The sequence below is a fragment of the Syzygium oleosum genome, unplaced genomic scaffold, assembly GCF_021117445.2.
Source record: "Syzygium oleosum isolate NSW1041296 unplaced genomic scaffold, Sole_v2.1 Sole_v2.22, whole genome shotgun sequence".
NCBI classification, from domain to species: Eukaryota; Viridiplantae; Streptophyta; class Magnoliopsida; order Myrtales; family Myrtaceae; genus Syzygium; species Syzygium oleosum.
The window spans coordinates 5,114,838-5,129,645 of NW_026607506.1; the positions used below are offsets into that span (position 1 = coordinate 5,114,838).

The 14,808-nt window shown below is 40.6% G+C and overlaps 1 protein-coding gene and 1 long non-coding RNA gene across 3 annotated transcripts; both read right to left on the reverse strand.

Moving 5' to 3' along the window:
• Window positions 1-5,789: 5,789 nt before the first annotated feature.
• Window positions 5,790-7,512, reverse strand: LOC130140790 (uncharacterized). 2 transcript variants are annotated; one of them, XR_008818787.1, is made up of 3 exons: window positions 6,790-7,512; window positions 6,652-6,709; window positions 5,790-6,045 (listed from the first exon to the last, which is right to left on the reverse strand). It is a non-coding gene; the product is annotated as an uncharacterized LOC130140790 (long non-coding RNA). The 2 variants fall into 2 exon arrangements; XR_008818786.1 differs by having other exon boundaries at window positions 6,647-6,709.
• A 1-nt stretch (window position 7,513) lies between these two features.
• LOC115669851 (histone-lysine N-methyltransferase ATXR7-like) lies at window positions 7,514-14,519 on the reverse strand (the record flags this gene model as incomplete). Its single annotated transcript, XM_056321410.1, has 14 exons — window positions 13,969-14,519; window positions 13,289-13,883; window positions 13,016-13,132; window positions 11,533-11,853; window positions 11,055-11,453; window positions 10,679-10,969; window positions 10,045-10,515; window positions 9,433-9,853; window positions 9,166-9,315; window positions 8,663-9,081; window positions 8,462-8,584; window positions 8,218-8,298; window positions 7,748-7,801; window positions 7,514-7,666 (listed from the first exon to the last, which is right to left on the reverse strand). Coding segments are annotated over exons 1-14 (3,771 nt in total), but the record flags the coding sequence as incomplete, so codon positions are not given.
• Window positions 14,520-14,808: the final 289 nt, after the last annotated feature.

The window sequence follows — 14,808 nt, forward strand, 5'->3', positions numbered from 1 at the left end:
GCGTTTATCCTGAATTATTTTTTTTGGTGACATCAAAGATCTCGAACTATAGCCACCGTGACACATTCACCTTAAACGTTTTCTTGTGACATAAAAAACATCAAATTTTTACCTAAGTGACATATTTATTCTTATTTAAGGTTCCATCAAAGGATTTTTCTAACAAAACATTGTTAATTTTCGCTTTCTAGCATTTATGTAGACAAATTTCTAACGGCTCCCGTGACAAGACTTTCACAGAAGGTAAACGTGTCACATGGATACAAATTTGAGATTTTGGGTGTTACCAAAAGAAGTTTAGGATAAATGTATTACAGTGTGCATAGTTTAGGATTTTTTTTATGACTTTTGCTCCTCTTTTTATATTGATAATACTCGATAAATATCAAAGAAATCTGCTGATTTTTTTTTATTCCAGGCGGTGGGGGAACTGGGGTGGGACCAGAACATGGGATCAGCCAGGGGCTCAAGATCATGTGCAGCTAGCAATCCTTGTTCAATCTACGTTATTTTAAGTGCTGAAGCTCACATGTACATGTGCATTGCTACATGTGTAAGTGTACAAAATACGGCAACCTCAACAGTGCAATCTGTCTTCTCGACTAGGGGGCAAAAAAAGTGGCACAAATATGTCAAAAAGGATGACAGCCCACTGAATAAAGCGGCTGCTTTCCATGTATAAACGGATAGAAAGTTCATTAGGGAAAAAGCCTAAAAAGAAGGAGATTCGTGCGTTCCGAGTTCATGTATCGTGCGTGCCGCCCTCCCCTCCCCTCCCCGGTTCCTCGAACTTTTTCCTCCCTTGGTCAAGGTGGGGGCGGGGAGAAGCCCACGGCGATCGCGAGGATGTGGAGATCTCGGCTGGGCTAGAGCGATTCGGAATTGCTGCGTCTGCTGTGGTGCGCGTATCTTGTGACTCGGGTTCGGTCGATCTATGGTGGGGAAACTGTAGATGCGAATTTGCCGATAAGACAATTTTACAGAATGAATTATTGGAGTGGGGATGTATTGTCCACAATTCGTTTTTCATTGCTTTTAGGGATCACAATCCGGATGGTCAAAGATGGGGAAAGGTAAAGGCAATAGGATATTCATATAGAATCCTCTCAAGGAAAATTGTGGAGGGGACAAATCCATCCAATTCGGCAGAGACATGTGCGTTCATGGCTCAAAGTACTTGCATGCTCATGGAATGGGGACACTCAAACATGATCAACTTTGGCTCCCAAAAAACACAACCAAAAAAAAAATCTCAGGTTGACTCGTCAAGCCATTTGAAAGTAAGTTTGCAATCCCCTGTAAAACGATTTTCTCTCGAGCATGTAAAATTAACGTCGCAGAAACTGAAAATTTTCCCTTTTAAGCATGCTTAAAAAGTATTTCGAGGTATCCGTTAACAAGATCCATAAAAAGAAAAGGAAATGAGGGCCAGGATCACACGCCAATCATGCGACGTTCTTCTTCTTTTCCTTTTGCAGACGACGACTTTCGAGAAATGATCTAGAGGCTAGGTAGTATTGCACATCACCAATAAAGGCAATTACTATTGTATAGCATGCGTTTTCGATGTTTTGAAAGGTGCATCTGTTCGACTTTCTCGAGGAAAAAGAGAGCTTGGTATTGAAAACGAAGGATAGTTTATGCAGACTTAATGGTTGAAAACGTGGATATTTCTTTCTCCTGTGAGGCTGTGTTCGCATAGTAACTTCTTCACAATGTTTAGGCTATGTTCTCCAGTATTGTGCAATGCAGAGGTACTATCGTTCGTTTCAGAGCCTCACTTCTAACATTTTACTGCCACCTTTCATTACCCTGGAAATTTGCTGGTAACATAGAACTCATTTCGAGCTTTTCAACTTATCAAAGCTATATATTTTGGCTGAGATTTCACGTCTGTCGTGAGTTCTCGACATCAACGACACAACATGACAGCTATTGGGTCGAGGAGAATGAGTTCGCGTGCATGAAACTGCATCGACCCCTCATTTCCAATTCCTAAGTATTCTTTCCTGATCTATTTGGTGGTTTTCTGTTGAATCGATATTTAATCGATCATCAATAGCATTAAAAGGGCAAGCAACTCACAAAAATCTTTATAAGTACTCACACAACCGATACGTGTGAACGAATCGAGCGCGAACAATGCCAATGCCATAGCAGTTCGGGGCATTGGTGTACCGCATTGAGAATCCGTCGACATCATCCCAGCAAACCAAGCAACACGTTCAGGGTTTTTACGTATCACAGGCATGACGTCAGCATTACAATTATGACAATTACAACATCGTGAAGCCTCTCCTAGAACCATGCTTAGTCAGCTATGCTAGATTGACCTAAGGGAGGAAGAAGAAAAGCAAAAGCAATTGCACTGACGAACCTCTCTTGGAAGCTAGAATTGGAGAAGCTACTTGGTCTAATAAGTAGTACTACATGCATGCTCGAAGCACCTGAAGAACCATAGGACCACATGGATCTCCCCTTGTGACCTACTTGACCTAAGGATTAGTATGCACCATATAACCCAAGCATAGAATTTGGAATTGACCTGCATTGATCGTGGGAAGTCAATACTAGACTAAACCAAAGAAGAATGCTCCTTTTAGAAGATAAAGGCCACTGCACCGAGTAAATTTTCCCGATTATCGACCCGCACCCAAGTCGTGTCGCGTTAATGTCGTGATTTTGGAGACCCGAGCTCTTGAAATTCTGATTTGGAGGGCTAGGAGGACTGGAGAAAAAAACCTATCGGACTCTTCTCATCTAGGATTCCACAATTGATTATGGTAACACATGCACATGTACATGTACGTACAAAAAGATGGAAATCAAATGCTAAGTAGATATTAGAACAGAATGCACGCCCTTAGAGCTTTGAAGCACACGAAATTTGTGATTTGAGTCGGGACGGTCCCGTTAAAGTATCGTGCACATGCAATGACTCATTTGTATGCTAAAGGATGATAATGTGGTCATGAGATACAGAGAGAGACTTGATGAATGAATGAAAATCACGGTTCGTGTAGGCCCATGAACTAAAAAACCTAGGGTCTCTCTCTCATTTTTATCTTCTTTTTCGCCATAAGCTGAATTATATCTAGGGGAAACCGTGTGACGAATTCAAGCTTTCCTATGGCCAATTAAGCATGTATCACATTGATATCATATTGGCAAGACTCTACAAAAACGTAAATCCTTTGACACACCCTCCTCCTTTGTCCGGGCTTGGGACCGGCTGTGTAAACATCGAACAACACAGGCGGAGTTACTTACACTGAAAACACAGACGTAAGCGGCAACAACCGACCAACAACACCAAAACCAACCCGCTAGTCCAAAAATCATGAACTTGACCCCTTCTTTTATGCAACCTAAATCATTGTTCCTTGCTCATCCACCCACGCTACCTTCTTATCTTTGGGTACTTGGGCATCTAGAGCACCCGACCAATCCCCACAAGTCACTGCAGTTTCCCGCGCCTCACATGCGGATAATTAACAAGACAGTAAGTCCCCAAGGCAATACTATATGGGTTTAAGACCCATTTTGACAATCCTAGCAATACCTCATGTGGGATGGATGTACAAAACATCGACCCCAGCACATTCAGTAAGCAAATCCTCATCATTTCCCAAAGGTAGAAAAAGATTATATCACACATTATCTTTAGGAAATTCAAGACTTATACTGGATCCAAGTGACCATGCAATGTAAACTAAGCTTGAGTCCCTAGAAACCTGTCGGACTACCTTCATAGGGCTCATCAGATTCTCAAGTACGGACAGGAAGCAAGTCTGCACGAGAACGGAAGAATTACAACTCCCAAACCAAGGCAACAAGACCAACCCTAGGGAACATTTTTTTTTTGTCACATGTTTTTTAAGCCCCAGTATGTTTCTGTTTTGAAAATTTGAAATTTATTGTTGAATTGCTCCCAGAGCCGAAGTTCCAATGTGAGAAAAACACTCCAGGAGTCAAGGATATCTTCTTAAAAAAGTCTCTTTCCAGGGAACGGTATCGACCAATCTTTTCTTGGATAAGCGGAGGGGGAAATGAAAAGAAAGGAACTCGAGTCCAATTGATGATGGAAGGTCACCACTAGATGCCACAAGAATGGATTTTACGAGCACCTCTTTGATCGATTGCGGTCGATCAACATTATAATCTAAATGCTTGGTCCAATGCACCACTTATCAATCGAGTCTAATGCCAAATATTCGTTCCTCTGGATACAAAACTCCAGCTTAGGAAAGCAGTTGCCGGAGAAATTACACTAATTGTGGTTGATGGGATACTGCCAAAAGCTACTAATCAACCGGACACCATTAAGTTACACCTGAACATCCATAGATCTTAAACATAAATATGTCGTCTTCCAAAAAAAATTTCAGGAGGGGAACATCTCATTTTGACTTTTAGAACGCACTCTCCCATCTCACACGCTCAAGCAAATTTGATGAAAACCCACTTGCATTTATTTTCAATAGTTTGATAGTGAAAGGACAGTGGGATTTCAGGATTTTGACCATACGTGCCTTACCCTTCCCTTATGGGACTTCCATGGATAATGACAATTTAGCCTATCGTCATGCTAAGTTTCATCCCTGAAAATGGAGTCAGTCCGATTCAAGTATTTTCTCTTATAAAACAAACCCAAAAATCTCCGATCTCGCGCCATCTTGACCGTCTCCGTGCCACTAAGCAACATCGTACGTTTGTTTCCGCCTCCTTCCTTATTTCCTCTTCAAGGCTCTGAACCGAGAGGCCAAGTTAGATCAATCACACAACCTTTTTCCTTTTCCCCTTAAAAGTTTTGCTTCGCGGTTTTTTTATGGGGAACTATGTTTTACCATCAAGACAACCCAACAGAGCATGGCACTGAAAGGAAACACACCTGCGTTCATGTCAAAGGATGAGGATGCGGAGGTGGAGCAGACAGTATACATACCCAGAAGACATCAATAGAACTCTGACCCTCGGCACTTAATCCTAAATCGACTTACACCTGCAGCCATACAAAATTAAAAATAAAGAAGGAAGATAATTAACAACTCACAAAACATTTAGTTTGAATGAAAAATCACAAGTCCAAAGTGAAAATATGATTAGAAGAAGGCAAATAAACATCACCCCAACCCCCAGAGCATGGTTTAAAAGTCTTCTACTACCAATAATACTATTAAGCTTGACTTAACGCACAAATCTCACAGAACATTAACATAGGCTACCAGATATCTAAAAATTTGGTCGCCAAAATCAAACATATTCTCAACAGAACTCGCACAAAGATCTTAGCCAGAAGGCATGACAAGGGGAAAATATTAGGTCTATGTTCACCTAGTCATTGATACTACCCCACTCATGACCCTAAAATGTTGGTTTCAAATTTGCCTGAAACTTTCATCTGTCAAGCTGACCGGCCATCCCTCTCAAACCAAAGCCTCTTGATATGTGCCCATGTATATGCATGTAGCATGTCCTTGGAGGATTCATGGAAGTAACAACCAACCGAAAAATAACTAATCACAACAGATTCAGTAGTTTCTTCCTCCCATCACATTATTATGGCACCGTTAGAAAATTCACGATTGACAATAGGATCCATCTCTCTGGATCGCAAGTGCAATAATATAACTGATTGCATCTCTTCAATACGCCACTCATCAAATAATGATTCTTCGACCAAAAAAATAATAATACAGAAACTAATACCATCATGAAATTTTGTCAATTATCGTCAAACAGAAGATCAAAGAGGAGCACTTGCTTTGAGTTTATAAGTTACCAGTGTATTTCCATCATTCGTCACATTCATCTTTCTTATAGCAATATATAAAAGGCGTGTTTGTACAAAAAATAGAGATCCATCTATAAGAGTATATACCAATTTACAGTGTCTACAAGGTGAAACTCATCTGCCGCACAAAAATATCTACAAGGACGGACAGGAATTAAATATTTATTTTTCAAATCTAAGCAAGAATGTCACTGTAAGAAGAATCACCATGATCACGTCATTCGCCCTTCGTCAGCAATTGCGTCTGTGACCTGAGTCAAAAGCTTGGATCAGCAATGCCATAGAAAAATACAAAGATTACGCTGATTAATTTTTTCGGGATATAAAATGCATATTTATATTATTTTCTGAAAAACATGAAAGTCGAGTCCCCTTAAAAACAAAAATACTACAAGAGATAATCTTAAAAAATGGTTTGATCACATACTGCAAGGTGGCTTCTACTTTATACACAGATCCTTTTGACCATCTCCATTAAAGCTTCGAGAGATTAGAAATGAGTATTTTCAGTGAAACAAAATGGATAAGCTCAGCCATTTCTTTTCATTGGCCTAAGTTCCCCAAGCTCAGCCAACATATAAAAGAATAGTAACCAGTAATTAGAAACAAAATGGCTCCCCCAACCCAATGCAGAAAAGTAATCTAAAAAAAAAGATATTTTCAACATAACGAATGGATATTAAGGATCATGAAACACAAAAAGAGCAAAAAGAATAATATTTTTCCAACTAACCAAGCATCTCTTAATAGAACAAGACAAGATGTTAAGGATCATGAAATACAAGCCAGAGAAAAGATAGAAGCATGAAAAAGATGGCATACACACAACTTTGGTATAAATTAGTATCTGACCGTACAATGTGAAGAAAGCAAGCCATGTCCATGTGAACTCGAAAGGGAGCCGATGAGACAGACCTGACAGAATTCAGGACAAGGTAAGGCAATTAAATTGCTTGCATATGAACAACATCGTCAAGAAAATATGTGAGACATACCACAGATAGCAACTCTGAACAGTTCTTAATTCAATGATCCACGACACCTGGACAGAGGAAATAAGGTCACAAAGTCAACACCACGATATTAGTTTCAAAGTTCAGAACTGTGGAGAGCATGAGCTTTCTAATCCATATCTCTATTGTGTTTCAACTAAAAAATGGATTATACGCATATGAGTTCACTAAAACAGCAGCCCCACAAGCTAAGTAGCACCGACACTGACACGCGACACGACACGACACGACACGGCACAACGCGACAACAAGTCATTTCTCAATAAATAGAAAATTCCGACACGTTGGGACATGTTGTATATTAACTATATATTTTTATATATACATGATAAATTATCATTTTTACGATTATTTCAATCAAATTAATTTAGTTCAAATCCACAAATAAATAAATAATAAAAAAGAGCCTAGAATGATTTTACGTTTTGACCCCTAATTTATTGAATATGTTTAAAATTGGCCACCATGCGTGTCGAAATGTTGGACTTGGAGCGTTGACCACGTGTCAGATGTACCACCTGTTGACCGTGTGTTGGTGTGTGACACGCGTCCAACACTGACACGGAAGCCCCGAAGAGTGTCCATGCTTCCTAGCCCACAAGTCCTCTAAAGCTAAAGCCAATATATAAATGAAATAAACAAATTCTAAGGGAAAAGTACCATGCTCAAAGCAAAACAAAGTTATTAGGAAAAGAAAGACATGTAGAACTACTAGAACCACAGTTGCAGGGCATTTATTCTCTTCCAAAGGAAACTTGTAATTGTAAGTAAGTTCTTCACCGGCGGCTATATGCCGCTTTGCATATATAAAAATCCTCTTCTGACCATCTACACTAATGATTTTGGTGTAGCAATTAGGCTGAAAAATATATTTATCAGTCTTGGAACTCATCATCATCATCCATGCATATACTACAATTACAAAAATAAATGGAGATACCTCACAAGAATGATTTATGAATCTGGCAATCCCACCACGCTTTGTAGCATCAACCTGCAAAATTTCGATGAAACAGCATTAACCAACCTCCTTGCACAGAGAAGGGATCACATTGCAGATTCAAAAATTGTAAATTTCAGCTCTAGAAGAAGTCATCAATCAGGCCAACACATTGAGGGAAAAATGGAGGAACATAAATAGAATAGCAGAATCTGAAATATACCTGACCTACATTACAAACTACATATTTCCCCAAAAAAACAAAAAAACCTGTGCTAATGAACGGAGATCAAATAGGCTGGGGGTCCGACCAAAAAAAAAAAATGGGCCGGGGGTGAAAAGTTGTTTTGTATTAGAAAATCAGTTTCAACTAGATGTAGACAACAGCCTCAACAGCAAAAATAAAAGATAAAAAAGAACGAGATATCATATTTAATTATCTAAAGATAAGATAATTTGGCCTCACTGACCACATAACCATCATCCAGCCTGAAAAGATAGCTGCTGCCAATGCCCATCTTCTCGTAATGCCGTTCACGTATATCAGATACCTATGAGATACAAACGCATGATGTAAGATACAGATGCAATGAGGCGAGACAGACAGAGAGAGGGAGAGAGAAACTTCACATAAAAATTAGCAACAAAAAACAATGTAATAAGAAAATAAGTGAATTTACTGCAACAGATACCAAGAACGGTCTTAAAAATTACCTGAGGACGAATTAATTCACCAACATATTCAATGACAAAATCCTCTGCCTCAATTGGCTCCTGGGCAATAAGACCCCAATCATGTATCCTGCTTCGTTGAAAGCTCAGACGTTTCTTTCTTGCCTGAAAATACCAGCATGCACATTGTAAATAATAAAGAACACAATATGATACAGCAAGGGATAATTCTCTCTTCGCCACCTTTAATTGAGAGGCTTTAAGAAGATCAGCACCATCCACAGCAGCAAGAAGATTCCGCATCTTCACCCTGTTTGTTCTTGCAGATATACCCTTATTATTTGACCACTGAATCGTGTTAACTTGGGAGCCTGTTTTCTTCGATTGAATATGTTGCACTCCCCTACTACGAGCTTTTTGAGCAGGGCTTGCTTTCATTGACCATTTATGCCATTCCCACCCATTAATTGAAGATCGTGCACATCCATTAGAAATAGGGCAAGGCTTACATGTCTTGGACTTACTGGACTTGGACTTTTGTGACACATCCTGTCTCCGCTGTGATTTCTTTGAGACACCATTTGGCACCGAGACCTCTTCAGGATGGGGCAAGTAACGATCAATCACCTGCTTCTTTTTAATTTTTGACGATACCTTTTCCACTAATACAGGAAGAAATTATCAATGTGAGAGTGTAGAAAACAAATGTGGAAGAAAGAAACGACAATTGCTGTAGAGATACCAACGTTTCTGAATCTTCTTAGAATAATTTGTTGAGGTAGCTCTTTTGGTCCTAAACCCATTGACATTTATGTTTGCTCTATCTTCAAGTTCCTGTGGCTGACTTACGACTTTTGTTTTCTTAGGTTTTATACCAACCTCTGAAGCCCCGCCCTCTACATAACAAAAACATAAAGGACATATTAAAGAGTGATCACGAGATAATTTACATATCATACATGTACATGTAAGCATGTTTTTGTATACATATATTAACACATTAAGAGCTGAACCTTTAAAGGTCTCAGACGCCTTGATTTTTTTAAATCTTGAAGTCTTCTCTGGTATGCTCTTACTAGGCAAGCCTCTCTTCAAAGTAGCTTGAAACGACCTTGAACAAGCAGATGATTCAGTCTGCCCTTTAGTAAGCCTTCTCTTTTTGGGAACCACAGTTGTAGTCTTGGAGAACTCCTCTTTCCTCGACTTTTCCGCTTGTAGATTCATTAAACCAGCAACAGAAATGGTCGCAGATTGAGAAGATAAGCTGACTTTTTTCTTTACTTGTTTTTTTTTCCGGAAATATGTATACTGGCCAGAAAGTGACTGCCTTTTACAATAGCCAGGGTGCTGGATAGACTTTGAACCATCTTCTGATGTGCAAATTGCAGCAGATTTATCTTTAGCACATTCCCTATATACTTTAGAAGATGTGTCCTGCAAAAAATACAAGCGTAATTCGTGAAGAGAAAGAATTTCAAACCCTTACCCCTCTCAATAAGGATAGTAGAAAACCTTAATATATGTTCATGAAAGGATTTTATGCAATTGCTGCCAAAACGTGGAAGAGAAATTCAGCAAATCAGTCAAACAATTCAAGATATGACACCTGATAAATTCGTATATACCTTATCAAATCTAAGATTCTTTGAATCATGCCAGGATATAACAAATTGCTGAAGAGAACCATGGAAAAACAATTTCCATTCGCCCAGCACCTCATCATACAACTTTTGCCTGCACATTGCCATGGAAATATATTCTGCCCTCGGAGGCATACACTCCTTGGACTCTACAGGCCGGAATTTACATAGACCAGATGGAAAGGAAGTTTTAATACTGCCATCAAGTCCAGGGGGCGGAGGCTCGTCTATTTCTTCGCCGACAACCACATTACCCAATTCTGTGCACAGTTCTGTGAAAATACGACCCAAGATGCGAGAAACATTGTCCATCGAGGTTTCAGGAAAGCTTGTAACTGCTTCCAATGGAGTTTGAGAACATTCAGCAGTCATCAACACATTATCAGACCTTGAATCAATAGGCAAGTCAGAAGAACCTGATTCACGATGCAACTCAAATGAAGTCTCAACATTTTCCTGCAATGAAGTCAATTTATAATCAGTTGCAGCATATAAGATCATGAAAAATCATAAACTGGCAAAACTGTAATATAACAAGCTTTGCACCGACATTGCAGCCCAAAAAACTCGATAAAAGAGAGGAACTTGACTCTGAAGACAACCTAATGATTATACCAACCTCATGAAATATGTCATTTTCTGACAACCTATCTAGTTTGCTGACCTCCTCCTCTATAAAATATCTGGCATATTCAACCAAAGAATCCTTTGCATACGCATGCAGTTCTCTCTCAACACTTTCTCGGACACAATTAGTTGCTTCAACAAAGCTCCCATGTTCAGATGAACTTTCCCCTCGTAAAGCAGAACGAACAAGAAAAGGCCGTCCATCTGTGTCTATATTCAGAGACTCAAAACCCGGAGGGCAATCAGCATCTCGTTCCAAAGCTGGCAATTCAGAGAGGGCCCGCTGAAACAACAAAACAAGAATGTTATGCAAGAACAATGATGAGACTAATAAACCCTACGAAAGATTCTGACGGATGTACATTTACAGTCATAAGTTCGTCGCCCTTGCAGCCAGGGAAGGCCAACCTCGGTTGACCGAACCAGATCGTTTGCCTCCTCCAAGCAGTGGCATAATCTGCTATGGTATTGTAAAAGATACCATTCCAGGCCACTTCCATGCAATACTTGGAAAGCATTCCGCATACAACTGAGCATGAAGCATTAAAATTCTCAATGCCTCCAACAGATTTGACCATCCTAGGAGAATGTGCAGGAACTTCAGCAATGCAACTTCGATCAGATATATTGCCAAAGGCACCTAACTCACAATCACAAGCGGAAGATTGTGCAGGAACTTCAGTACATTTCTGATCAGAAATATTTCCCCAGACTCCGAGCCCACAATTGGGTTCCACGGAACATACGCTCTGATTAAAAATTTCAGGCTGCCAATAAAATGGATAAAGTATCAGAATATGATTCGGTGAAGAACATTGAACAAAAATTACTATTTGTATGCTTTACCTTCTCAACATCAAGGAGGTGAGTTCCTTTGGCTTGATTTGATGACTCAAGCTTAAGATTTCTTTGCACTTTCTTCATATTTGCAGTATCTGCAATAATATTACTGATGATCTCATCCAGCACTACTCTTCGAGCAGATTTCATGACACCACCATGCAATTGCAAAGAAAATGTTTCGGAAATATCTGATGTGAAGCTTAGGGCAGAGTTACTCTCGCCAACTTGAGCATTAGATGAGTTATCACCACCACATCCCTCTGCTTTCCAAGCATTAATGACGGATAGCAAAGAGCATTTAAACTTATTGTTGATATGATATACCTGGCAAGAGAAGTAAAAAGGCTACTTTGAATGACAACATCATATGAAAATTAAAATTAAGATACTGCAAAGAGAGGGGGAAGGGGAAGAATTGAGAAATCATGAAAGCACGCTCCAAAATCAGAACCCAACCAGAATAAAGAATGAATTTTGATCCCCACGTGCTGATCCTAGTGAGAATGTTAATCACAACATTGAAATACAGACAACATAATCCAACTTGAATCTCTGCTCACATACTAAACAGCTGAGCATCAATGATGCCTGGACTTGTTTAATAAAGTAATGTAGTCTGTGCATGAGGGACGGCATGAACAGCCAAAACCCAACAGCAAGTAGTTTCTCCTATGAAAAAGGAAATTTGTGCCTGACTCGACAGTTATAGAAAAAATTAAAGTGCTCAAAAAACACTACATGCATGCATCTCACAGAAATTGTCATTAACTAGAGAAATCCCTCAGGAAATTGACATATGCAATTCTTCCCTTTCTCCATCCACGTGTGTAATACCAGCAATAGGCTAGCAGCAGCAAACAAATTTCAAACTTAAATGCTCAGACCTCTCTATCAAGAACATCATATCACTTGGACATTATTTCGGCGCTTAAACAATCATCCAAAGCCACTTGGGTCCAAAAAAATTAATTAGGTCTACAGGTCCATTTGTTTTCCCGAGCATTCCATCAGAATTGCCCCATTTAAGATCAGAAGGCTCTCCAGTCAGTGTGGAGAGAGAGAGAGAGAGAGAGAGAGAGAGAGAGAGAGAGAGAGAGATGTTTCTGGTAGATGGCTGTTTTATTCCCACATTTTATCAAATGCATCAATCACCATTTTTCATGTTTTCCTATAGCACTCTGTCCAGGCCCAATACCACAAGAATATTACCAAGCCCACCCATAATTTCATTCATACCATGCCTATGTGACCTGCTTTGAAGCCAACCGTGCCTATCCAGTGAGGAATGGGATCCGGGCATATTAAATGTCATGCAAGAAAATTATTATACATGAGGGAAGTAGATCTCGACGGACGGCGACTCGTTCATGACAATGCATCAAACATACATCGGCAATACACAACTCATCATGACAATCCTAATGGTCTTCCCAAGATTAGATTCATGACATGAAACAGTTTGATGAATTTCAGAGGAATGGTTTACCATTGAAGAACCCTGCAGATATCCATGAAAATGCCAAGCATATAATTCTGAAAGATGGTGTGGCCCATGCTTCCTCCCTCCGTCATCTTCCAACAGCCAACAAGGACCCTCACTATCCTAGAAAGGAAAGAAGCAAGCACATGTAAAAACCATAGCCAGTTATTTGTCTGCATGAAAGTCAAGTGCCCCAAAAAACTCACATCAACATGACTTTCGTCTAGAGAAACACGGGTGCAGAATAAAGAAAAAGGACAAGATGAAAGGAAACAATACCAGCTCCGAGAACGATGCAGCTGGAGTAGCTATTCCGGAATTTGCTACCACCTGGCTAACAGAATTACTGTGGTCGATAGAAATTTGGGGTTGAACCTGAAAACTTAAGTTACTATGACCAGAAAAACCTTCTTGTTCGTGTATAAGGGAACCTTTGGTTGGAGAAGTTAGGGAATTTGGCATCATAGTTGTGCATGGATTAGTGGATAAGTAAACAAATCCAGAAGCAATGTGGTCAGGAAACTGCTTGAAATATTTCAAGGGTACAGCGCTCATCAATGATCCATTCAACACCGGGTACACAAGAAGGTCTTCGGGTAAGAAACCAGTAGATAAACCCTCAAACAACTGCTGTTGGATATAAGGACCACACATCTGCCCCTGTTCGTTCATGTACATCCACCCACTGACAAAAGCATTTTGTGCATGCACTGCATGACTCTTATTCGTGTACGATGCAACCCCAGTATTACACGATGCAAAGGTATCATCATTCTTGCTATTCGACTGGAAGGTGGACTCCGTCGCAGAGTTTGCACCGATTTCTTCCTCCACATCACAGCAAGATGAAGTGCAATGATTGTCACTCCAGCACCTAACACGTAAAATACACCATAAGAACCGAGCGAAGCAAATAAAACAACAAGCAGGATAATGGCAAGAGAAGAAAGCAAAAGTACCCGCGAAATGAGTCGCGCCCCTCTGACGTGTGCTCTCCCTGAGAAACAGGACCGCCGTAACTGCCCACACACGCGCGTGAATCTACATACCTATGCTCGGAATTCAATACCCTCAGCCTCTTTCTATGAAAGGGAACGCCGCCGGGCTCGTCGAGCAGCGCATGCAAGGAAACCATGGCCCCCCGACAATGCAACCAAAACCCAAACCGAAGGAACCGTCGTATCTATCCAAGATTGGCCGAAACCGAATCGAATTCAATCAAGAAACTACCGACCAAACACGCGGGGGCCTCGTCATCACACGTAACGCATGCTCCTACGCACAAGGAAACAACAACCCACGAGCGAATCGACCGTTTCTTCCTACAATCTCGAATGCGTGGAGCCAAAAAGAGACCGGCGGAAATCTACACGGCTCCGGGAGCAAGAAGCTTCCCTGTCTTTCGGATCTCGATCCGATTAAGGAAACGGCGATCAGGAACTCGCAAAGGGACGAGTCAAATCAAGCTGGGAGAGATGATTCTCGGGAGAGAGTTACCCTGATTTCGCAGGTTGGGTGTCCTTAGGGCGACGACCGCGGATACTTTTCTTCGTCTTCGTCTTCGTCTCCCTGTCTCTGTCTCTCTCTTTCTTTCTCGGATGAAGCCGAAACGCGAGGAGATCACTCCGTCGTACTTTATATAGCAAGGGGGCTCCTTCTGCGAAACCGTGCTAATATGATTTCTAGTCCCCCACATTCGATAAATATCGCGATTTGGCCACGGGATTTTTCCTTCTGTGTATTTTCACATGGGCCCCGGCCATGCTACAGACATCTTCATGCAGGTCCTAACGTTGTGT